Below are 27,163 nucleotides of genomic sequence, written 5' to 3'. Positions count from 1 at the left end.
CTGTGCTAAACCTCCAATCTCTTTGACACAGACATAAAGCCTGAAGAGGTCCAGTGGCTTCTTGCCTACAGCTGGCAGACTGGCCACAGGCGTGCCCCTTTCTTCCATGAAGGTGAGGTATCGATCCACCCACATCTTGCGCTCTGGCTCACTTCCCAGCTCATAGACTTTTGTGATCTTTTCTCCAGTTGTGGTGGAGGAACTTGATTTCTAGAGCACAAAAAGAAAAAAAAAAGAGTTGGGGGAAGGGTGGGAAGGGAAGGGAAAAGAAAGTAAGATACTCACAACATTGAAAAAGAGAAGATGTCAAACAAACTAAAGCTATCACACAACAGTCAGGAATGAAGGCTACTAGTTCTGGCACAAACAGTACATTCTGGCCATATACTGCAAGTTACATGATTTTAAATAAAGGGCCCAAACTCCCCATTTTCATTATTTCCTTATGTTTCTTTCATTGATCTGAGCTTTGGATCCCAGAAGGCAAGTTTCTGATGATGCCTCAAGTCATTTAAAAATATCTAGTTTTTTATATAGAGCTTTTCATCCACAGATCTCAAAGCGCTTTACAATTTTAAACAAAGCTACATTAAAATCAGCCTGTTCTGAACAACTTGTATAACACAAAGAACACCCTGAAAGAAAGCAAGCACCAAAATGCTCCATCAGAAGAGGAATTTCTGAAGAAACAGCTCAGAGCAGAAGCTAGGACAACCAACCTGCTCTGTGAGCAGTGTTGGAATTGGACAGGGGTAGGTGATTATGTCTTACCTACTCTTCCCATCAAGCCTGGCTAAAAAAACCCAAAAATGCAGAAGAGGAAGCCTACTGTCATTTTCTCATACCAGCCAATTTGAGTACTGGTCATGAGCAACCACTCTCTTTACTTGCAAAGGTGAAAGAGAACCACAGAGTATAACCATCACATGTATTCGGAGTATGGAGAAAGAACATACATAGCACACTGGTGAAAACTGGGGGTATAAACAGAAGAAGAGCCCATTCCCAAGTAGCTGGACCAGGCAATAGGAAAATCTCGAAAAGTGGAGGATGGGGGGAAAATTAGTTCTCCCTCTGTTGAGTAGTAAGAATGGAACCATTATGTGGCTACTCCTCTAATTTTAATGCTAGCAAAACCTCAGCATTCCTCATCTCCCTCCCCTTCCTTACAAGGGAAGGGAGAGAAAACAGCAGGTGGATCTGTGTAGAAGCGCATCCACTCGCCTGCTCCGGACCCTTTCTCCACACCTTTGCTATGCAAGCAGAGACCCCTGTGAGCTGGGCTCTGTGACTCACAGGGATTGCATCCCACTCATGTGTAGCTCTCTCAAGTAGTGTCTCCCTTACACACAGTATAAATGCTCTGGGTTCTGCTGCAAGAGGGCTCTCTGCTCCTACAGAGGAGGCGAGATGATTTGCCCCCTAGTGAACTTGGGGTTATTCAGAATTAGACATGATCAGGACATTTGGACACCAAGCTACGTGGGAAGGTGATATTCACATGACATTACGGAGAAGGAAATGTGTGGCCACGGCTGTGGTAAACACACTTCACCATCCTTGTCCACCCATTGCCCTTCCCCTGCTTAACTTTTCTCCATTTTTTTCTTTTTGCCTTTTAGGCTAAAATATTTTAAAATAAGCAAAGAAAAATGTTTGACTGATCAGCTCTAAAGAAAACTCCCAAATGTACTTTGGGACAAGTACAGAACGAGTTTTCTGTTGATCACATGGTTCTGAACAGGGTTTGGCACTGTGGCACGATGCAACATGTAATGTGGGGACATGCAGCTTTCAATGACTTTAGTCTGTTGATTACTGTGGTGTTCAGAAAGCCAATGACAGCTCGCATAAAGCATTGCCACCAATCGCCTTATACAATTTGGGCTGGAACATCTGAAGAGCTCCAAATCTCCCTCTGGTCTCTGGCTGAAACTTGACAATGTTGGGGAAGAGCCAGGAGGGAAGAGAATCAGAGCCAAGAGGATGTGACCCTGCAGTTCCATTGTTGTTGTTATTTCCAGTGAATGGATATTAATTTTAATTAAATAAATTGGCTCCTGAAAAGCTCCCCACTTTGCTAACTGAATTTCTAATTTCTTCAGTTGTAATCCTTCCTACTGATATGTATGCAATATTACCTTTCACATTTTAAAGTTAGAAGGTGCAATATCGAATTCAGTGAACCAAATTCAACTGTGCTGCAACTCTCCCGGAAGTCAATGGAGCCAAGGCTGAATGTGGTTTACTGGTTTTAAATGGAGGGAGGCGTGTGCACTGGCATAAGGCCTGTGGATTAAGCTGCGAAAGCACAAATTTAACAACTCTGTATGTGGTTGTGGTATCAGTTCTGTAACCGAAATTGCTTCATCCCACGTATTTAGGAGCACTGTGTTTTAAAACAATATTTAACCAGTGAACTGTTTTTACTTTGAAGATTATTAAAATGGAAAGGAAAATTTAAAATAGAGGATGGACAGTAAGTGGACAAGTCATAATCCTAAGTATTTTATTCTTAGATAGGAACCTAGGGATGAGCATATAACTCTGAATAGCAGAGCGAAGTGGAGCTACAGTGCTACCCATTTAAGTAAAGAACAAAATGATTCTACCTTTTACCAGCATTAATTTCACAGTCTCACATTTGTGATATCACAGACATCTTTATCTATAGTCTAGGCAGGAAATACAAGGTTTTATATAGCAAATTTTATTTCCATTTACATCTAATGTAGGAGGTAATAAACTAGTTTCTATTATGCTTTTATACGAGTTCACCAGTAGAAGAAAGTTCAGGTTTAATATTCAAATGAAAGGTTTTACATTATAAAATTCTTCTTCTTTTAAACCAGTATCACTGCAAAATGTCAATTGGTTTACAGCCTTTCATACTGGGCTCTTATACTATCTCTGTCTCAAATTATGTTGCTTTTCTGTAATATGGCAGCAGGCTCCAAAATGACAGTAGGATTTGAAAACTTTTCACAGTTTGCAGAAGGTAAGAAGTGCTTCTTACTCTGCAATTTTCTTGTAAAATGAAACATTAACTTTAGAAGAATGCACTGGGGGAAAACAACACCCCTTCCCAAAAGTAATTTTTTTTTCTCTTCTGCACTACTATGTGCAAAATGACAGACTTTACACAAGCTTGTGCACACACTAACACAAACTGCAGTCCTGTATGGCCAGATTCAGCCTAGAGCAGGTAAGTTTTAAACCGTAGAAAATAGGGATTTATTACAGCATAACTACTGACTAACTTAATTAAAGTGGGAGTACCAGGCAATATTGGAATAACAACAAATATCCTACATTTTTCTTTGTGAGTGCATTTACGGTCTGATTAAAATAACCAATAGGGCTTAGGCAAGCTTGTCATACCTAACTCTATCACCTTGCTTCAATTCCTCTGTAATCCTAACCTCTGCTACTCTAGCCCCAGGACTTTCCTGTGAAGAGATCCTGTCATGCCAAAGTGGGTGGCGGCTTTTGAAACAAGATGAGAAGAAGCAAACTCATTTCCATGTTTAATTTGTATATTATTTATATTGCACCAAAACATACACTGATGCCTCATAGAGCAGTAATCTACCAGACCTCCTATGGTCAATCTGCAAGAATCCTTCAGGCAATCCAAGGTATCTGCTTGATAGTTCATTGTCTCCTACAACAATTCCTTTCAGATTTTAGCTGTAGGTAATTATCTCTGTTTGCATCTGTGTATGTGTGTGTAAAACACAGCCTGATAAATCCCACTTTAAGAGTTTTGTTAATATTTATATAATAATAAAGACCTATTTTTATTATATACCCACATGTGCAGGCACACGCACACACAGAGTACACATACAGACACAACTGCGCATGCCTGAAATCTCAAAAGGCTGCTTGCAAAAGACTCTTTCGTGCTTTCAAGAGACAATGCACAGTCATGGAGATTTTTACTGATTGCCTGAAGGATTCCACAGATTGCAAATCTCTCACTGAAAGCACTGTGGGAAAAATGTACCATTCAACTAGCTCTACTGTAATATGTAGATATATACAGTGAACAGTTTCAGAGCATTTTAAGGGGGTTCATAATCCTACTGTTTTAATTTGCGTGACAATGACCCTGCTCACAGTCTCTCTCATACTGAGACACACACACATTTTCATATGCTATTTTAATGAATTTTTAAACCATTTTGTTCTTTACATAACTGATTACAGTATAGCAATGCCACTGTAACTATCCAGCTGGAGAATCCCATGATACATATCATTATACAGTCCCTTCTCTGCATCTCCTCCCTCACACTTGCATAAAGGAATCACTGAACAAAATGACTTAGCACTTGGATAATCTGATGAATATATTAGCCAGCACAGGCTATTTTTATATATTACTGTGAAGAATGGGGAATCCCAATAATCATTTCAATCGAAGTCAGACAAGTGTTGTCAATATCAGCTGTAAACTAAGTTATCCAACAGTCTGGCCTCCACAGATAAAAAGAGCTGGTTGACAGCTCTTATTTTTCTATAATTCTATAGTTCTCCAAACCAGCACCATTCTAATCACTCAAACTATGTATTTAGAAGGTAAATGAAGCTATGGAATCATTGCTAAGAACTCTGAACAGGAGGTGTAGCAGCATATTTGAAGAGAAGAGCATGTGGAACAGGAGGTTTAAACTGAAAGCAAAACCATAATGCCTCCCACCTCCTTCACACATATATTCTATTTTTTTTGGTTAATTTTAAGTGGAAACAATACATATATGCTCATGATGGTCCCTGTGGTTTATTAACAAATTGTTAAAATGAGCTCAGGAATGTACATTCAGTAGACAAAATATTTTCTAATTTTCCAGAAAAAAGCAAAACATTAAAAGAAAAGAAAAGAAAAGAAAAGAAAAGAAAATTTCCCATCACCAGTTTATAGCATTGTCCATTCAGAAATGTTATTAAAATAAACACAGGATGGGACTCCGACGGCGTAAGGAACACCAGCTGCCTTCTGAGACTCAAAGTCAATGACATATGGACATCAAAATTAAGGTGGTGCATCTCATTCTTATACTTCCCCTGTTCTCCCCTGCGGAGCTTATATTTATACATACCACCTCAGGTCTTTTAAGGTGAAATTCACACCAGTGCAGAGGGCATGCATAGAAACTCTAAAAATCCACCTAAGCCTACTAAATGTGGTTCAGAAGGTCTTGTATGGACCCTCTACACTAGCAAGAATGTCACTCTCCATGAAGAAGGCTATCTCTGCTGATAAAACACTATGAGCTTAACTACTTTCCCAGAAGAACAAAAAGTAACTCTGAATTGCCATGTGAAGTCTATAAACATTTTTGGGGACAACTTTAATGTCTGGCTCTATTTGCTGCAACAATGGAAGAGTGATTAATAACATTCCCTGTCTTGGATGTTGTATTTCCAGGCTCTGGATTGGTTAGACTTATTCCCCTCTCCAAATTGTTTTTGCCTTGAGATGTGTTCTTCAATTTATCTTGTGAAAACTAAGGCATTACTAAAGCCTAGTTGCTAAGTTAGCTATGTATTAACATTGGAAAAGAGCATTATATTTCGTATATAACTATAATATAGTATTTTGCTTAAGTGAAGTAATATTTTAAATAAAAGAATGACATATACTTTCCTAGTTTAAGAAATAAGCTCAAAATGGTCAAATGGATATTAGATCCCCATATATGCTTATGTTTCCACACTTTTTTTTTAATATTTTTTGCTCTTTGCATCTCATCTGGAAATGATACTTAATTTAAATGTTATGTCTCATGCTGTTCTGGATGCAGATTTTTCTGCATAACCTGTTTCTACTGTGATTACACGTTGTTCATCTAAAAAAGGAGTTTTCTAAAAATATACATCCCTTAACTTTTTCACCAACCTTTTGGTTCATTTCAACTAACTGAGTGAAACAAATCACAACTGATGTTATTTCAGATGGTGCCCTGAGAATTTATATTTCTACATATGAAATTTGGAAATAAAAATGTGTTGGAACTGTAAATGACAGACTGGTCTGAGGCACCTTTTGTGGTGTGGAGCCTGTAATCTATACTGTGCCTGTTCCTACTACCCATAGAGAAGAAAATATATATTTTTTAAATAGTAATACTTAATGAACAGTGGGACAAACAGTGAAGTCAGTTGTGTGAAGGAGTTTGGACCCAATAAAAGAAATGGAATGTCCTTATCAACACAATTGGCATGCTCTGTAAGCTGATGCATTATGGGAAGGACGCTTTCTTCACAACAACTGCTGTATTACCAGACAGTAAACTTACACAATGCACTCAATTTTACTCTTTTTATTACTACTGGGTCAAATTTTGCCCTCTGATAGGCATGCTCAGGTCCCACAGAAGCTAAGCCAGTGGGAGTTGTACGCATGTATCTGAGAGCTGAATTTGGCCCTATTATTATAAATAAAGAAAATCCTTTAGTGGATAAATTATGAAGAAAAAGAATTTATAAAACAAACAAGCAAGCATTAAAATATAATTAATTACAAAAAAACCCAAAAAACCAGAGCCACTTACAGGGCTTGATGGAGTCTTTGGCCAGCCTGGGCTGCTAATGCTATCACTTTCATCTCCATGAAATGAGGAGATGCTAGCAGAGCTTGGGGACATTGGGGAAGGGACTGGCAGGTTGCCTGGGGTTGGGGGCTGAGAAATACCCTGAGAGCTGTAGCTATCCTGTGGTAGAGGAATAAAAAAAATAATAATATGACAAAGGCAGGGCAAACTTTATTAAAAACAAAAACAAAAAAAATACATCCAGTTTAAAAGACTGACCAATTCTTTTTATATATAAAATATATATATATAAACAGAGAGAGACATACAGAAAACACACACATATACAAATATATATATATATAAAGGTATTAAAACAACATTGTTAATTAGTATAATTTGGAAAATTTGCTGGATGCTTGGCTAAAGTCACTAAGCCACCATGCTTACTTCAAGCTCAAATGGAATGCTAAGCATGGGTTTCCCCTTATGAAAGAAAGAAAAAAAAGCTGTTCACCTTATTTTATCAAATAAGGCAGGAAAGCAAAATATTAAAGTATGTTGCTGCTGCTGAGGCGGCCAAAACAGGAAGCTATAACTGAAGGCAGAGAAAAATGGCTGCAAGTATTGAAACCAGGCAAGACCCTCCTTCCCCACCCACCTGGCTTAGCCAAATTCCCACATAACTGTTTGAGTGGGTTGCTTTGCCCCCGCAAGTTAAAATGCCATAAGAACTAGTAACTTTCAGATCCACACAATGGAGGAAAAAATAAGAAAGAAAAGAAAAGAAACAGAATGCACATGAATGGAAAAGGCATGCAGGAAAGAACAAAAGAGGGTAGGCCAAAACCAGAGAATGGAGGACAACATAGCGGACTTCTGCTGGGCTGAACCAACACCACATGCAGAGGAAGGAAATACCTTTGACTTGCTCTCGGGCTGTGAGGGTCCTTCTTCTTTGCCATCTGCTTTGAGAGGAAGGGGCAGTTTGGACTCACCAGGTGTCATCATATCTGCAAGACCCATAGGTGCTAATCAAAAACAGGAGAAAGAGTTTAGCATGAGAGGTTTGGCTTTGCAAGAAACTGCTTCCTGCTGTTAAAAACTGATGGCATATGAAGCACAGGTCTTCTGCCTTCCTCTCTCCTTCTTTTATTATAGCACCTGAAAATCTGGATGTCTCTTAGATTTAAGCAGACAAAAAACAAAAAACCCAAACAAACAAACAAAAAAAACCAGAAGGCAAAAAAACCCCAATATCACACAGCAAAGCCATTTTACAAAGTATAAATAAAATGTTAATCCCGCCTGCAAGTTTGTTTCCATAACACGACTGGGCTATTATATAGTAGGAAGATGACAATCTTCTTCGAAAACTGTTACATCTTTCACTTTATCTAGAGCAGAACATAAGCCGAAACTGTGTATGAAAATTGTTCTTTGTGTAAATGCTGGGAACAGGGTGAAAATTCTAGTCATACTCCTGTTTGATTTGGAGGCTAGCAGATCATGTTGCTACTTCTCTTCACTATCTGCAGTTGGAACTCCATGGTTAGGTGAGCTTTTTTATTTAAGGTACTAAAATCCTTGGGGTTCCAACACATTCCTCTCCCAATTACTGAATCACACATCTGTAAAATCAGCTCTAAGGGAAAAATGGGCATTCAACTTTTCTCGCCTGAAGAAGTCAGGTGGGATGACAAGTGAGTACTCAAGACTACATGCTCAGATAGTACTTACACAGACACCTTGTTGGCTGTTGTGAAGGTTAGTTAATTTTTGTTTAGTGTTTGAAGATGCAAGTGGTAAGTATATTATTACTGCAGCAGTACTGCTGAGTTTCTGGATTTCTAATATGAATGCAAGAAGAGATTTTGAAGTAAAAATACATACAATACGTGACAAAGCAGATTCTGAGAGATGACATATCATCAAATCAATGCAGATGGCCAAAGAACAACTGCTAGACACTGCCTGAGAACTAAGTGCACAGCATTCACTAAAAACTGGGACTGTCTATAAGACAACCGTTTTATTTTTAGAGATTCAAGAAAAGCAAAAAGGGGAAGGACAGATAAAAAGGTGCAGCAAGAAAGTACAGGAATTAGATTTGCAAAATGTACAAAATATAAGAGTTAGAAAGGCCACATTCTTTAAATAAAATAACATTAACCTGATGGTTGTTGGACCAGATTGCTTTTCTGCAAAATGGCAAAGCTGACTAGTCAGCACACACACAGCAGGAGGGATCTTAGGGGGGACAGAGAAAGCTTTAAAAAATACTTCACAGATTGTCCACTACAAAATGATTATTGCACATATTCATGTATTACTATGTTTTAGAAAATAATTAGTTTTAATTATAGCAGTCAGAGAGCAAGCAGGACTCTGGCGAATAAACTGGCAAGCTTTGCAGTGCTAATTTGCTAATATCTTTAGCATCGCTGCAGGTTGAGATTATGGGTCTGCCAAAAAATCTACCCAACCATGTGCCATGTGAGTTTACAACTGTATGCTTAATATTCTGCGTAGAACTACTGGCGTTTTTCATGGGCATGTTTTCTTGTTTTTTTTTCAAAGCATATTTGTAGCCCAATCAACCCCTTAAAGACATCATAACACAGAAATCATAATTGAGACACTTTAAAAAAATTACTTGCAATACTTAGAGACTTTAAGAATTGGAACAAAAAGCCTTTTTCAAATGATGCAGCAGCAGCAAATATCTATTGAGATCAGCTAAAAACGCTGTTATTTTTATGAATGTTTGTGAAACCTCAACAAAACAACCAAGCAATATTATGCTGAGAGGCTGGCCTGTATTAAACATCTGATTTGTATGCAGTATTGCCCTTAAACTCCCTTGAAAGAACAGGGCAGCTTGTGACCAGAATGAGTTGAGGACCAGTATCTTGATACTTTTACTTTTCTAATCCTACAAATCTTTAAAATAAGTTTGTTTCCCTAAAACAACACCATCACAACCAAAACAAACCAAAAAAACCCCAAAAACAATCAAACCAAACCAAAAAACAACCAAAGAACAGAAAACCCACATTTATGTAAGAAAGCATAAAATGTGTTCCTATAATTTGGTTCCAAACTGACATAATGTTAACCTATGTAACTGTTACAGAATTTCATGCCATAGAAGCTGAAAACAGAAAGTAAAAATCAGCTAACCACATTTCTGCAGTAGAACATCACATGACTAAATCCTTCTTTTATAAATTTATTCAATATTCTTTTCTTGTAATTCTGCTTATATCAGAGCTTATGATTATGAATCCTGTTTTTTGAAATTTTATAAATTAATAGTTTAATAAAAAAAAACAAATGACCCAAGTCTGCAACTTACCACTGTATTAGGCATTTTTTAAATTCACTAAAAAAAAATAATTATTTTGGATGGTAAATTATTTTGAACTTTTCTGAGTTTATCTGCTTTGCAGTGTACTTAAAGACAATTCCACACGTGCTGGTAACAGGAATTGTCAGGAGCTGAAGACAACTATGAAAAACTTTTTATTTAATAAAGTGCTCTGAAAAGTGGTTAACAATCTTTGTTCTATGTTTATTATTGTTTCATCTACCTTGTGATGGGAACTGCAAGGGCTTTGCTATGTTCATTGTAAGACTCTAGTTTCCTTGTAGCTTCTGTAAGTACTTCTCCATCCTCTGCTGAAATGCTGTTTTGTAACTTCTTGCAAGAATACTCCCCAGTGATTTGCAACAGACATCCCTTCCCTTTCAAATACAATGTCACACTAGGGGCACTATTTTGACCCTTTTCCAAGCAGTGGGAGAACATCACTGTCACAAAACTCTGCTAAATTAAGACATCAACTCTTTCTGTATAGATATTAATAATCCTGCATCTGAAGTGCAGACCAAAAGATAAAACGTAAAAAAGAGGATAACAGGGAAATTTGTGACTCAAAAGAAGTGTTGCCGTGTACTGTGAATAGATTTCAAGTTCTAGCCTCTCACTTTGTTATAAGAATAGAAGAGCTAGAATGATTTCATAAAGCGAGTATGAATAAGCTATTCTATGCTGAATTTCATGTACTCAAAGGTATATGTGACATGAGTAAAACTGCAGCAAAGTATTCTTCTTGCTAAAAGTTGACTATCAGTTCCAGAAGATGGTGAAATACAGTAAGAGCAGCAATACACAAACATTGCTTTTCTCTCCATTGCTAGTGCAATAACAAATCACACTCTACAAAACAGAATATTTTGGCCTCTCTCTCTCTCCCCCTTGTATATAGTGTTGCCAATAGGGTGACCAGACAGCAAATGTGAAAAATCGGGACGGGGGTGGGGGATAATAGGAGCCTATATAAGAAAAAGACCCCAAAATTGGGACTGTCCCTATAAAATTGGGACATCTGGTCACCCTAGTTGCCAACCTTCCCAGTTTTGCTGGGAGTCTCTTGAAATCAGGCTCTATCTCCCAGAGGCTACCGAAGCCAAACCAGGAGATTTTAGGCTGCTAAAAGTCCAGTGGTGCAGCAGGGTTAAGGCAGGCTCCCTGCCTGCCCTGGCTCTGAACTGCTCCTGGAAGCGACCAGCAAGTCCCTGCAGCACCTAGAGGGGTTCAGGGGGGTTCTGCATGCCACCCCCGCCCTGAACACCGACTCCGCAGCTCCCACTAGCCAGGAATGCCTGCAGGCAGAGATAGAGCGTGGAGCCCCCTGCCCCCCGGGGGATCACAGAGACATGGCAGCCACATCTGGGAGTGGTGCAGGGCCAGGGCAGGTAAGGAGCTTGTCTTAGCCTGGCTGCGCCGCCACTTGGGAGGTGCTTGAGGTAAGCGCTGCCCGGCTGCAGCCCACACTCCCACCCCCTGCCGTACCCCAAACCCCTGCCTTAGCCCTGAGCCCCCTCCTGCACCCAAAATCCCTCTCAGAGCCCCCACCCCCTCCTGCATCCCAACCCTCTGCCCCAGGCTGAGCCCGGACCCCCGCCCAACACTTAACCCCAGCCAGAGCCCACACCCCTGCCTGGACCCCAACCCCCACCTAGTGAAAGTGACTGAGGGTGGGGGAGAGCAAGTGACAGAAGAAGGGGGGATGGAGTGAGTGGGGCGGGGCCTCGGAGAAGGAGCATGGCAGAGGCGGGGCCTCAGGGAAGAGGTGGGACAGGGGGCAGGGCAAGGGTGTTTGGGTTTGTCTGATTAGGCAACCCTAGCGCACACACACACAAAAGTGAATTTAGTGCTTATGTCAGACTGAAATCTCAAGTACTTTTCACATCCACAGAAGAGGTACAGCACGGACAGCAGCACTGCCAATGTGCCTCAAACCCTTGCCTGAGGAGACCTCACTGTATAGGTGAAAGAATAACCTAGGTCCTGACAGTGCAAAGACCTGTGCGTATAAGCAGCCCTGTCAACTTCAATTAAACTACTCATGTAAATAAAGTTAAGCAGAATTCTTTGCAGGATTTTGGGCCCTAATCTTTGTGTCCATTTAATCTCTGATGATACTGTGAACTATGACTTTGTGATGTGGATATCTGTCCACTAAGAACTGGCAAGACATCAGGTCATACAAGTTGCAAAATGACAGTCACTACCAATATGGGCCTAGAGGTGAACAGATCCATACACTGTTACTAATTCTACAAATCATATAGTCCCCTGAGAACTGTAGTAGCTGCAGTAGTTTCAATGTGCATATACAGGGGCTGAGTTCAGGGCCAGCTCCAGGCACCAGCGCAGGAAGCAGGTGCTTGGGGCGGCCAATGTAAAGGGGTGGCACGTCTGGATCTTGAGCAGCAAGTCCCTCAGTCCCCATCAGCGTGAAGGACCTGCAGCAGAATGAAGTGGCGCGGTTGAGCTGCCGCCGAAATGCTGCTGATCACGGCTTCTTTTTTTTACCCCTTCGCTGCTTGAGGCGGCAAAAAAGCTGGAACCGACCCTGGCTGGTTTGAAGGGTGTATCACATAGCAGGAGATGATGACCTCAGTGAAGCTTTTTAAGTGACTCTGGAGCAGGGTTAAAAATCAAAAGTGTCCAAAATCCTCAGAAAAATCTAGTCAGCATAGGGAAAATCATTTGATAGGCTGGTGAGCATCTGGCCACAACTTTTCTAAATCTGATTACCAATTGTAACCTTATAATAGGCCCCATTTTTTCTCCTGTGGAGGAATGGAGATTATCCCTCATCCCTACAGAAAAGTGAGACCCCCATGTGAAGCCCCTTGGCAATGCTGCTTTATCAGCCAGAGGGGTTACTGATGAGAAATATGAGGCACATTTTCATTGTAAGATATCAGAAAAATGGAAATGTAACTAAATAGCAACATAGTGAAAAATATATTCATTTTCTAAAAAATTTCTAATTTTTAATAATGTAATTGTTATCCGTATCAAGCACCTGGCCAATTACAAAAATATGTATGATTTTTAACTTGACAGTGTCCCTTCAATTTCTTTAGCACAAACACCGTTTTCCAGGATCTCATTTTCATAATTCGGCATTTCTGAGGTAAATAATTTACAATCAATAATAAAAGAAAATGCTAGGTCTGTGTGGGACAGAAAACTTGGGTCTATAATGAGGGCTGTCCCTTGCAATAGGAGAGAGATGAAGTTCTGGTCAACGTTTTATGCATGTGTGGAAGTGCAAAGGAAATCAGGCCTGGTCTACACTTAAAGTGGAGGTTGACATAGCTATGGCACTTGAGGTGTGAAAAATCCACACCTGTGGCATTGTATGTCAACCTAACCTCCAATGTAGACACTGCCAGGTTGACGGAAGACATCAACCTAGCTACTGACACTCAGGGAGGAGGCATTCCTACACAGATGAAAAAACCCACTCTGTCACAGTAAGCTGCATCTACACTGTGGGGCTATACTGGCATAGCTATGGCACAGTAACTACAGGCCCTTTAAGGTAAAATGACCTCAGTGTCACTTTCTGATTCTCATGCACAAGCACAGTGCTGAAACATTTGAGATGCAAGGGCTCCATGGGACTGATTGTTCAAATAATCAATTTCCATTAGAATTTTAAAACCATCTCATGAAAACATTTTTTATTGGGCTTAAGTTTTGAGAAAAATTTGTGTTATTCTTTAAAAAAAAAAAAAAAGCAAACTACTGGGTCAATTTAACTCTAAATAGGATAAAATATATCTAAGAGATATAAACCCGTGTGTTTCAAGATAAAAGCTGATGGGGAGAAGGGAAAAGGAAAAACTTCTTCCATGGCAGTTCGTTTCATAATTGTCAAGGGATCCTAGCACTTTCTTCGGAAGCATCTGGTACTGTCATACAGAGGACACTGTACTAGACAGACCACTGGTTTGATCCAGCCTGGCAACTCCTATGTTCCTAAATTACTCTGTGTCAGCAGAAATTGTGAATGTGCTCTGCTTTATACACTGTGACTGCTTAAGTGACAAGATGTAGAATTGCAAAGCTATCTTCTGTGGAACTTGTGGGATCTGTTTGATTTAAAATACCAAAGGAAACAACAGAGCCGACTGGGAATACTAAATATTAATTAATAATAAAAATCCAATCTGCAAAAACAAATATTAGGTCATATTGAGCAACAATGCAACTCTATTTTGAATAAAACCATTGTAGAAATAATCCCTAATAACGTCAGCACAAAGTCCCTCTCTCTTGTATGGAGTAAATTTTAAGATATGCTTGTGTTTTTTTAAAAAATCCCCTCATGCTTACTGTTTTTTTTCCCCTGGCATTATAGATGAAGAAATAGTTGTCACATTCATATCCCTGCTGGCTCCATTTAAATAATTACTTGTTCACTGAAGCTTGTAACAATTTGTCACTACACAAGAGGCTTTTTTTTGGCCCTGTACACTACCTAAAACACATTTTAACTGCCATGTTGTCTTACCTTAGCAGAACAATGGCTGAAGTGCCGCTCAGCAAAGTTAGTGTCAATGGCACAGTAAATCCCATTTTCAGTCATGTAACAGTCTTTATCTGTACGCTCTTTACCTCCTCAAATGCTGCACTTCAGCAAGAACAGACATTCTGACAACCCCCATGTCTTCCCTCTACCCACCATAAAGTTATCATAACTACTGCAGTTAGACCAGTTCTTATCTTGGAAGTTCAACCTCTTCCTTGCTTGATGTGTGTGGACTGGGGGTGGGGATGTTTCAGGACATGGGAGAAATGGAGAATTCCCTTTGCTCACCACCAACGTATTCTCAAATTAGGCTCCTCTTTTCTTTTCACCTTGGTCTGACAGTGCATATGCTCTCCTGTAGTCCTACTTCAAGAAGCAGTACAGCACAATACACATATGGTGTGTGTACACACATCTCATATTTCACTTCCCATTGAGTAACCTCCCAATTAATAAGACTGGAACAAAAGGAAAACCTCACAAATGCACAAGAGGACAAAAACCTCTGATAAATGTTTAAATTATTAAAAATCCAATATTTCAGAATGCATAACACGATAAAAAGGATATGACTAGCCCATACAAAAGACTGTTAGGATAAATGGTCTGGCACTGAACAGATTTCCACTGTATGAAATAATGAATGGCTGAATTATCTGAACAAAAAAAAAACCCTCTGTGAATCTTCCTTTAAACTGGTTATTCCTTAGGAATACATAAATCTTCTTAGGCAGGGAACTCTGCCATCTGTTTGTTGTTGGTTATTTTTGCAGCTCTGGGGGCCAAAGAAAAAGGAGGAAAAATTACTGCTGCTAATGGCAGGCCAGAATTTATAGTGTAGTTTCAATGCTCAGAAGTAATTTTATTTCAGCAAGCCAGACAAAACACATAACTACACAACCCAAATACAATATTACCTGGGACAGCTGTGGTGGGGGAAATGCAAGGCATTAACTAATGGCCTGTTCAATAGCTTTTCCCTTTTCGTCCAGAATGTAAGTGTGCTGCCTGGAGAAATAAAACGGCTGCCTAGCCAATGTTAAGGAAAGGCAATTTTATTTTATTTTATTTTTTAAAATCTCTTTCTGATTCCATTTTTTTCTTCCACTGACAGAAAACATACCATGAGCACTTGAAAAATAAGTTAGCTGGGAATACCTCTGCTTAATTGTGGTCAAGGGCAAAAAAACCTGGACATTAGGAGGTACTTTGATGTCACAGTCCATTTTCTATCTGAAAGCAAAAGAGGACTGATAGTTGAAGAGGAAAAAAATTACAAAGGATGAGAAGGAAGGAGGAAAGAAACAGGGAGGGTAGAGTTGGTAGAAAGATATAAAACCCAAGGCTCTTGGTAAGATACAGTTCATCTTGTACTTGACATGCTGTACTGCTTAAGCAACAAAAGGTAAGTTAGGTACTGTACCAGCTGAAGAGAGGAATCCCATCAATTTGCCTGACCTTTGTAACACCTTCCTAGTAACCCCACAAAAACCAAAGCTTTTTCAAGAAGAACAACTATAAATTGCAAGTGCACTGATAGAGACTCAAAGGTTTGGGCTCAAGCATTCTGAAGTTACGCTTTAGGGCAGGGATACTCAGACCCCAGTGGTTCAGGAGCCAAATTAGCAATTAACATTACCCAAAAGAATGTGAATTCATTGTTTTATTTACTATGAAATAATATGATATAAAAATGTATATTATTCGCACAGCAAAATGACTGACCAAGCATTATTATTTTATCAGCTACAATTGGTTAATAACATAGTAAAATATCAGAAGGGTAGCCGTGTTAGTCTGGATCTGTAAAAAGTGACAAAGAGTCCTGTTGCACCTTATAGACTAACAGACGTATTGGAGCATGAGCTTTCGTGGGTGAATATGTCTGACGAAGTGGATATTCACACATGAAAGCTTATGCTCCAACATAGTAAAAGATACTGGGTGGTTAAATAACTTAGATTGGTTAATTAAATCACATAGTGTTTTAATATCAGGTGCTGCAAAGAACCCCGGGAGGCACAATAAAGAGCCACCTGTGGCTCGGGCGCTTCAGTCTGGGTATCACTGCCTTACAATCTTTGAAATCCTATCCAAAACTCCCTAATGTCTTGGAGAGTCAAAATGATAAACTCTTACTCAGATGTGATCTTGCAGGAATTTAGCTGTTAACGTTTCAGATGGGGTGGGGAGCCTCTCAATACTGTACACTTTAAGCATATTATCAACAGAGAATTACATTAACTTGTCTCCCTTTCACAGGTGCTCTGGGCACGGAAGCCACACACAGTGCAACAAATAACAGTACTAATAATAATTCCCATGGTGCGAGGCACAATCTGTAACACAATTTTAGCAGGTATTTCAAATATATCTTGTTTGCATTTGGCACTTTTTTCCAGTTTCAACTGAATCCAATTGTTTCATCTAGTAAATGTCAACAAGCAAAGGAAAGAAGCACTATATAGATACACTGACTTTGCAAATACAATATATATGGTACACATTTTCAAAAGTGACTAGTTATTGCGGGTGCCCAACTTATAGCACCTTGAAGTGATCTGATTTTCAGAAGACAGATGCTCAGCGCTTTCTAAAAATCAGGCCCATTTTCAGTGTCTCAAGTTGGGATCTCAAAGAGTAAGGCACACAAAATTAGTCACTTTTGAAAATGTAAGAGTCTCTCTCTCTCTCTGCACCTCCACACGCCCCAAAAGGTAAGCCAAGTTTGGACTCAACTTTAAATATGCTACAACAACTTTTCAAAGTCATCACGTAATGTACACACACTGTGAGAGGATTTGATTGTAGCAGAAATGTATCAAGTATTTCACCAAAAAATCTGAGCACCTCAGCTCAGTATAGAGTCAACAACATGCACTTAGCTGGTGAACTGTATAAAGGACAATCCCTCTGCCATCATTCGAGGGCTTGTACCTTTAAAGAGATTCATGGAGGACGGTCACTCCTGAAACGTTACCCACCATTACCTGTTGAACTGTTCACCATGTTAGGTGCCATGCTGTAAGGAGGAGCTTGTGGGTTCATCAGGCCAGAGCTGTTGTTCATCGGCTGCGTGTAGGGAGAACTGGATCCCATAATACCACTCTGATTCATGCCAGGAAAACTGCCTTGCCTATGTGAAGAGAAAGCACACGCACAGGCTCTCATTACGTATCTATCTCAATGCTGGGTGTGTTATGGTTTGTCACAGCATTCATCTCTTAGCATTCACAGGTAGCTAAGGAAGAGGCAGGCAATTAGTTTTTTACCTGCATTGGGGGGCTATTAGTGTAGAATTAGTTACTGTATAATCTGAGACAGAATTAGATCGAACACAAACCTCCAAAAATGTACACACTTATTAATTTGAACTGCTATAACATAATATCACACAAGGAGGTATAGATTATTATCTGTTCTAAGGGAACAGAGTGATGGACTCGGAAGAGGGAGAAAGGAGAATTTGAAATTGGCATAAGAAAAGCAGCTGGGACAAGTTCTGTTTAAAAAATAAAGTTTTTTTAATCCTATATCAAAGCTCCTTTGTCTGTCACAGAAGCCATACACCCGCCCCCCCCAAAACAACCGCCCCCCCCCCAAAAACAAAACAAAAAACCTTGGGTGAGTGGGGGTCATTTTTAGGAAATTCACTTGTTTGCTCTTATCAAAGGTGTCTTGTTTGCAATAAGATTTCAAATCCCTGTGGTGCAGAGTAAACATTAGTTGTACATGAAAACGTATCTACACATCCTGGGCTCTTTGAGAACCATTAATGGCCAAAAGTTGCTTCAATGGAATTTTCAAATCAAACCATATGAATGTCATATATTGCTGCTGCTGCTTCTTCCCCACAAAACCAAGATACTGCACCACAGCAGATTTTTCTCTTGTCAGTCCTGACTTTGTTCACAGGGTTATGGACTCAGTCCTTCAGTAGATGACACACAAGAATTAAGGTAAAGAACCCGATTATGGACTTGATTACAGCACTGGTTACAAAACGTACACCAGGCTGCAATCCTGCAAACACGTACGTATGTTCTTTATTGACGAAAGAAATCTCAATGGAATTACTCATATGCTTAAAAGTTACCCCCAGGTATATACATGTTTGCATGACTGGGATCTTAGTTTGCACAAAAAGGTGTCCCAAATGAAGCCTTGCCAAATGATACCCCTCTACTCACCAGGAACCAGTATTTTTTTTGAAGAACAAGTAAAATATCATTAATTTTTTTAAAATTATCATCAATCTAGTAAAGGCTAGACAGAAGATTTTGTGCCCAGGCTAGCAAATTTTCATGAACAAAAGGAATTTGCTCAGTTGTATAAACTATTGGTTTTGAAGTTCTTTATAGTAAACACAATGCCCACTCAAAAAATAGCCCCTTTATTCCTTACATCTCTACTGTAATTATGTACCATACATTGGTATACTTATGTCTGCGCACACATATTGATATTCATCATACATATAAAAACACATGCACATGTATACTTGTGTATGCATATCATGTGTGAAAATACAAACCTCAAATCTAAGAGTTTCTCCATTAAACGTCTTGTAAATTTTATTTTGTGCTTTTCAAAAAACCCACCTTTAGTGACCTCTTCTAACAAAGAGAACATTTAACTACCTTACAATGGCATAAAATGGCATTTTTTGGTGTCAGATTGCAGGTTTGGTACAAATGCTTCATATATATATATGAAAATAAAAAAAAGGAACAAACCAATCCCAAAACATAAAACCAAAAAACCAAACCTACAACTTTTGAATGACTTGACTAGCTTCAATATTTTTTAATTTGTCTGCAAAATAATGTTAGATTTCCAAGATCTTTGACAGGACTTGATCTTTTCCTTTGGGAGTGGGGTACAAAGCATTAAAGCACCATTTGGCTTAATTTTTCCAAATACGTTGTGAATTTCTTTAAAGGAGTAGAGAGTGTGTTGTCTACATTAAGCATTTTAAAAAAAATCAGTTTTGTCCTTTGCTCTGGATTTCTTTTGATATGAATGAGACAACTCCCATACAATGTCATTTCTCTGCTGAAGCATGCGATGAGTTGTGGAGGGAATTTAAAAAAAAATGCATAGTGGGGAAAATCTCCAAGGGGAAATTATAAAGGGAAATAAAGAGTAGGACCATTTGGCAACAACTTTAAAAGAGTTCAGTGTTACAATCAAGCTTTTCTTATGTAAATATCATAACCTTTCAAAAAAAAGCGCTTCTCAAAGTTTTGGCTAAAAACTATTATATATCACAAGTATATCTGGTGGAAAAAAGCTTTTTACTCTGAATAAATGAGATCCTTATCATTAAGGGCTACAAATACTAATAAAATGGGGAAAATCTACATGTCTCGTTCTATGGCATAACACACAAAACATATGTTCTGAAAGGTTCTTTCAAGGGGTGGGATGGGAAAGAGAGACAGGAAATAAGCTTCAGAAGCCAAGTCTCTCTCATGTCTGCCATTTGCTTTTAAAGAAACACTGCAGATCTCCACCTAGCAAGCAAACAGAAAATGCTCTTGATTCAATATTATAACAGTATTACAACAATACTATATCTTCTTAATAGCATCCTTCATGCCAAATTGTTTTATTAACTATGGGGCTCCAGGGAGTTATAAGTTATATCTTTACAGTTATATCCATCTGTAAAGATCTGGTTGTAGGACTGGGGGTCTTAAATTGACACACAAACTATACAATGGGATCATATCACCTACCACAGTGATCAAACATGACACGTGCTAGGCAGTGCACAATAACATTATACAACAGGAAGTGCAAAACTATTTCCAGTTGAAACTGCAGGTTGGAATTAGGTAAACGTAATGAGATGGTTATCTTTGGCCAGGACATCCGAAAAACTACCCAATCTTTGAAAAAGTGCCTTGGAATCCTGAATGACCACAATGACAATAAATGGCAGAAAGAGAGGTTACTCCCCTTGAGCAATAACTGGAGCTCTTGTGTCTCTAAGGGTGTTCCACTTTAGGTGGACATGCTCACCGGTGCCTTTGATCAGAGATTTTTGGTAGCAGTGCCCATTGTGCCTGTACATTCACCCTACACATCCTCGTGTCCCATACCAAGGCATACAGCACTGTGCAGGCAAACCATCTTCAGTTCCTTCTCTAAACACTATGTTGTCTGTCATGATCTTGATGGACTTGTTTTTGAGTAGGGGAAGAAAGTGGAGGCAAGCATTTCTGCCTGTCCTTAATTCCAATTCCAACAGACTGATGTGCAAGTGTTGTGCCCATTTACCTTGGACTGTGTGAGAACCCAAATGTGCTCTGCATGCCATGATGGAAGTGTCCAATATTAATATGACTGTAGAGGATTCTGGTTGAGCAGGATTTTGCACAAAACTTCAAACGGATTCATTCAACAGATGACTGTAGGACCTGACTGGGTACAGATACCTGCTTGTTGACACTGCGTTTGTTGGGTACATAAACAGTCCTAAGCTACCCCAGAGAAATCGAACATACAACCTGGTGTTTTGTGTTACAAAAATGCAAGATGCCATGTGTTCCAGCAGTTTCAGATATATCCTTGCTGGAACTTGTCGGCTGAGCTGAAATCTTTGTATCAGATTCTTTAGCACAAGGAACCCGTGGAGAGGGAGATAAGCTCTGGCCCCCATCGACTCCAGAATTAAGAGAATTTGTTGTACGGGGTCAAGACTGATTTATCAAGATTTATATGCAGGCCTAGACTTCAGAATAGATAAGTTGTTTGAACTGCCGATCACACCTCCTGATATGACTGACCCATGAGAAGACAATCATTGGAGTAGAGAAAGACAATTATTCCTAAACAATGGCAGTAGGCATCTATGACCTCCATGATTTTCAGAACACCCTTGGGGTGGATGATAGGCTTAAAGGGTAGGACCCGATACTGGTAATAATTGTGACTGAAAGTGAAAAGAACTCTTTTGTGGGAAGGATGGATCACTACATGGAAGAAGGTATCTTTGAGGATGAGGGTTGCAAACCAGTCCCTTGATTCCAGGGAGGGAATTATAACTGCTAAGGAGACTACCCTGAATTTCAGGTGTCTGGAATCCTTATTCAATTGTCTGAGATCTAGTATTGGCCTCCAGCCCCCATTTTTCTTTAGTATCAGAAAATATCTTGAATAGAACCTTTCTCTCGTGTTGAAGTAGAACTGATTCTATGGCTCCTAGACTTAGGAGTGATCAGATCTCCTGTGTCAGCAATTGCTTGTGAGAGGGGTCCCTGACGCGGAATGGGGAAGAGGATTGGAAGGGTGGGGTGGAGGTAAATTGGACAGTATGACCCAAAGTAATGGCTTCCAATACTCATTTGTCCAGTGTTATAACCTCCCACACTTGATGAAACAGAGAGAGGGAATGTCCAATTTGAGGAAGGGGGTTGTGTCATGTGGCTGATGACACCTGGTCATTGGGTGGTCTGGACTCTCAACAAAACCATCAAAACTGGCATTTGAACAATGTTGAAGACTGGGATAAAGTAGTCATGATAGTTGCAGACTTTTTCTTTGAAAACCTTGATCTCTTAGCTGTTGGTTCTGGTGGAAAATTGAACAGGGCAGGATCTTTATGTTGACTGACAACTGCTAAACTTCCTTTTATTTATAGATGTGTATATCCCTAAACACCTAAATGTTGTCCGAGAATCCTTTAGAGACTCGTCCGTGGAATCTGCTAGAAGTTTCTGGCCATCGAAAAGTAAATCTTCCATAGTTGATTGCACCTTCGGCAGAAACCTGGACAACTGAATCCAGGAAGCTTGCCTCATCACTACTGCCATGGAAATAGACCTGGTTCCAGTGTCTGCCACATCAAATGAAGCCTGAAGTGAAGTTTTTGCCAAAAACTGACCCTTCTTTAAAATCTGCTTAACTGTTCTTGAAGTTCATGCGGTAAATGGTCAATAAAAGCATTAACTTTTAATAGTTCATGTAGTCATATTTTGACAACAGCACTTGGTGGTTAGCTATCCTGAACTGAAGTGTTGCTGACAAACAGCTCTCATGACAAAAGAAGGTCCAGATGTTTCTGGTCCTTATTATTTGGGTATGCTACATGCCCCTTTTAATTGACTGCATCCATGATGAGAGAGTTTAGTGGTGGATGAGAAAATAAAAACCTTCTTGTCTGCCCTTGCCTCTTGCTCCTCAAAAGTCTCCTCTGGCACAGAATGGGAAGGAAGGATGGATGGTCTTGGGAAATGGGGTCCTGTGGTTTCCTCTGGGACTGAGTTGAGGTCCCTCAAAACTGCTGGCAGTACATTGCCCATGTATCCCAATAAGGCAGATCATAAGGCATAGGGGGGAAACTAATGCTGGGCATCCCAAGTGTTGGAAGGCAGGGGTCTGGTGCCTTTCCTCTGTTGTATTTGCAACGGGGAATAACATCTCCTGGAACAAATTGGGGATCCTTGAAGAGAAAGTTCAGAATCTGAGTCAGTATGCTCCTCCACATATTGTATTAAAGGTGACAACCCCTCCTCATGGATCGTCACAGGTAGAGAAGAGGCAGGTCTCCTAGAAACATGAGCAGTCAGTGACCCAGCCAATCTCGGGACTGAGAGGCATCCAGAGGTTACAAGGAGTGGAGACTTAGACTCATTCAATACCATAAGATGTTCCGAGTACCAGAATTCCTGCAGTAGCAGAAGCACAACAGAACTCAGAACTGACACTGATGGTGTTGCAGAGGCCATTATGTGAGGTGCAGATGTTGGTATCGAGGGGGTCAAGGATTCCACTGAGGCTGATCTCTTGCAGTAGCAGTCTTCAGTACTAAACCTTTTACCACTGATGTATGGGACGCAGCTGAAATCTTCACATGCTTCACAGTACCCACTGTACTCAGAGTCTCACTAGCACTCGTCTGGAAGCCTGAGGCCCCTGGTGACCAGATCATCTTTGATGAGGCACACTCTGTTGTTTTGCTTCTCTTAACCCCTTCCTTACACTTGGAACAGAAAGCTCTTGGCACTGGTGGCTTGCTTATCCATACCTCGGTTAAGGACAGTGCTGGAGACTGGGGTTTCAGTGTCATTTTCTCCTTGGAAGCTCTCTGTGGTAGTGATCTCAATGATGACGGGGCATGGACAGACATGGGGGTTCTCTGTACCTGCACCTAAAACTGGGTTTAAAGCTTGCTCCTTCATTAATAGTCTATACTTAATTTCCCTGTTTTTATGGGATCCTCCCTTAAAAGAAAAGCATGAGAACATGAGAGTCTCCCAAGCAATGAATGCAGTGGGAGTGCCTGTCACTAACACAGGGATTGCTTATTGACAAGAGAGGCACTGCTACCAAAAATCTGCAATCAAAGGCACAGGGGCACATGTGCACCTCAAGTGGAGCATCCACAGGGACACTATTCAGAGAAGAACTTCAATTTTCACTGTAATCCAGTTCTATCCTAGCGCATTGGTTCAGTAAGGAAAGAGAGAATCACCAAGCACCAGTTCTGTAGAATTTATATGTTCTTTGGCAGTCTCCTATCAAAGTACTGACCAATACTGAACTATATTACATACGGAACAATTTAGAGACCCTGATAGCTAAAACTTTATCTCAGTAAAGACAGTTTTATCTTGAGGTCAGGTGCAGCGTCCAATACACACCTCACCAACAGTACTGCTCTATGATGGGCTGGAATGGACAGTTTCTGGTAGGGGCTAAAAAGTAGGTATTACTTCATTCTCTAATTCTCACTTCACAGTCGGTCTCCCTTTGAGTAAAGACAGCTGACTGTGATAAACTGTGCTGCATCAGTGCTATAATATGAAGCAGAGTCCACTAAGAACTGAGCGGAGATCACAAAACTCATTTTGATTAACCTCCAAGTCACTAAACACTTATAAATATATGTTACACAGCAGCTGCTAAACCTATTTATATATGCTTAAGGTCATAGCATCATCTGTTGGTTGTTGGAATAAAGTCCAAAATCTTATGCTTCCTTCTGTGTTGTTTCACTGAAGTATTTAATACACTGTTTAAGTAGTAGTTATTTGAAAATATATTACCAATCTCTTCCCTACATGTCCCCCAAACTCTTTATTTTTGCAAGGCAACATTGAAATTAATTGCTGAGGTCTTTAAAAAAACAATTTTTACACATGGAGTGACATCTACTTGTGAGAACTTAACTAATCAGCTGTATACTATGCTGCCGAAGAAATCCAATGAGCCGTAAATCATATTAAGGCTGTGATCACCAAGGAAGGAACTGATTAAAGGGAATGCAAGTGATTATAACTAGGAATAACAAGAAGAAATTAAAAAGGAAAGAAGTTATGCTAAATGTAAAGGAAAACACCCTACCCTTGAGGGGTATTTATCCTTTAATGGAAGTGATGGAAATCCCATTCCTTTACTCATTTACAAATAGACTACAAAAGGCATTAGAACATACACTGTAGGGAACAATTCTGCATCTGCAGGGGGCTGAACTAGATGACGAAACAGGTCTTTTCCATCTCTAATGTCTATGATTGTATGACACCTTAGCATACTGTTTTCTTTCCACTTTGGAGGAAAGTCATTTGGGCTCTTATAAAGTGACACCAATAGCTCAAAAAGCCACACTTATATTCACCTTTGTTCTGTTTTAACCTACTATTGCTACAAGTAATCCCTAAGGATACTGTGATTGAACAAGATTAGGAATACATTCTATATTTTTATTTACTTTGTGGAACTGACAGCACTTTGTGTACTGTCAGTTTCACTGTTTTGTTGATAGTTGCTCTTCCTGTCTCATGCACTAAGCATGATGACATCATTCCCATTTACTGTTCTGGAGGGGAGTTCATATTCATGCTCTTCCCCAAGCCTTCTGAGGAATGTACTGGGAACACAGAATCAGACAGCAGAGGTGGATTAAGCTTTTGTGGGGGCCTGGGCCAGAGCAAGTGGGGCCCCCTCCCCACCCCTTCTGCCTGCAGTCCCCTCCACCCCCCACAAACTCCTGCTAGGGAAATGGGGTCAGGGCGTGGGGGCTTGACCTGCTCGCCAGCAGGAGTGTTGGGTGGGTGGGAGAGGCGGCCATTTTTCTGGGGCCCCTCAATTGGCCGGGGCCTCTGGATATAGGCCCTGTTGGCCCAGTGGTAACAATGTGTACAAGTTTGGAACACTGAAAGTGCCCCTTTTCTCAAGACCCCTGTAGGAAGCAGGTAAGCGACAGGGACTGGGGGTGCCCAGGTGAACCCTCTTTCTTCACTCCCCAAGCACCTATCATGAGGCTATGGAGCAACTGAAACCTGGAGGTTTGGGAAAAACCGATTCCTCCCTCACCAGGCCCTGCATGGAACCCCAGCTGGGGAATAACCTAGGAGGCAGGAGCCCCTTTTTTTCAGTTACCAGTCTCTTACAGAATGTTTTTCATTCCTTGGGGCCACTTTGCAGACCTGGGGATAGAGCTTAGCCTCTTTATGGCCTTAGCTCAATGCTGCTGCAGAAATGGCAAACAGGCAGAGGGTGCACAGATGGGGGGAGGGATGACCTGAGCACCTTTAGTGCTGTTCCTGTGAGGCTCAATCACTCTCCCTTGCTGAGAAGGCCCATATAAACATCAGCAGGGAAGCACAAAAACTCTTACATAAAATTGAACGTAAGAAATGTTTGGAGACACTATTTAAAGGGTGTGACCTTAGCTCACAGCTGAAGTTAGTCTATTTCAAAACATCCACATTTGCAGTGTTCTTTAAGAAAGTTAGGGGGATTTCTCTTTCATTTGCAATCAATCTGAGAACTGGTTGGTACTTAAGCCCTTGTCTATGTAAAAAAGAGCAACCTCGGGGTAGCCTCGGTAGCAGAGATCTCATTTAACCGTGCATTCTGAGCTGAAGTACTGATTCCTACATTAAAAAAGGGGGGTTGCAATGCTAGATCTGATCATTATAACAAAGCATAACAAGGCAATTTTATGAAAGAACAGAGTTTACAGAAAATACCAGGAGTCCATGGCATAATAGAAGTCACTGCTATCTGACCAAGAATTCTGTCCCTTAAACTGAGGTTCCATTACTTAATTGGGCCTGAAATCACCAGTAGGTTAGTGGGCTATTTCAAGCTCTTGCAGTGAAACCACTTCATAGCACTGAGCTACTTTATGGAATGCTGACCCGTCCATTGGTTTAGTACCTATTAAATGTTTCCATCTCATGTCAAGTGCTCTTTGCAGTCATCTTCCTCAGGTTGGGCCTGATGACTTATTACAAAATGAGTATCAGAAACACCAGGCACAGTATCAGGAAATTCCAGAGGTGGGTCAGGATTAGCTATTCAGAATGATAAAAGTGGTTTAAGCTTCTTGCAAGAACAAAAGTAAAACCTTACTCCTTGCAAGGAAACATGTCAGAGTTTGACCTTTTGTGGTGTGTGTGGGGATTAGGTTCTCTCATTTTCTGTAGTCTTTTAGGCATATATTTAATCCAGATCTTTAACCTACATTGGTTTTGCAGAGAATGCACTGTGGAATCTCAGGGGGGTAATTTGTGTAAACATTTTAAAAGGAATATTTTTTTTAATGCTGACACATTGCTAAGGTGGCTATTTGATTACAAGCTCTGAAAATGAGTATGTTACACTGTACTCACAAATCACAGTGTACTGACCAAATTGCCTTGCGCTTATCTGTGCTTGGTCTGCCGCATGACAATATTTCCTCTCTCTTTTAAATGTCAAAGTATGATT

At 40.2% G+C, this 27,163-nt stretch overlaps 1 protein-coding gene across 17 annotated transcripts in view; it reads right to left on the bottom strand.

Moving 5' to 3' along the window:
- ARID1B (AT-rich interaction domain 1B) overlaps window positions 1-27,163 on the bottom strand; it is a 446,074-nt gene that overhangs the window by 39,253 nt on the left and 379,658 nt on the right. For 8 of the 17 annotated variants that reach the window (XM_032799678.2, XM_032799682.2, XM_032799683.2 and 5 more), the window contains 4 exons: window positions 17,422-17,573; window positions 7,461-7,570; window positions 6,561-6,719; window positions 1-210 (listed from right to left, as the gene is read on the bottom strand). In XM_032799678.2, the coding sequence (XP_032655569.1) occupies window positions 1-210; window positions 6,561-6,719; window positions 7,461-7,570; window positions 17,422-17,573 (631 nt within the window). The remainder of the gene's footprint in view (window positions 211-6,560; window positions 6,720-7,460; window positions 7,571-17,421; window positions 17,574-27,163) is intronic. The other 9 variants (XM_032799679.2, XM_032799687.2, XM_075064065.1 and 6 more) reach the window with 3 other exon arrangements.

The sequence above is a fragment of the Chelonoidis abingdonii genome, chromosome 3 (genome assembly GCF_003597395.2).
Source record: "Chelonoidis abingdonii isolate Lonesome George chromosome 3, CheloAbing_2.0, whole genome shotgun sequence".
Lineage (NCBI taxonomy): Eukaryota > Metazoa > Chordata > Testudines > Testudinidae > Chelonoidis > Chelonoidis abingdonii.
The sequence above is the reverse complement of the archived record's forward strand: the minus strand, read 5'-3'. Positions and strand labels throughout refer to the sequence as shown.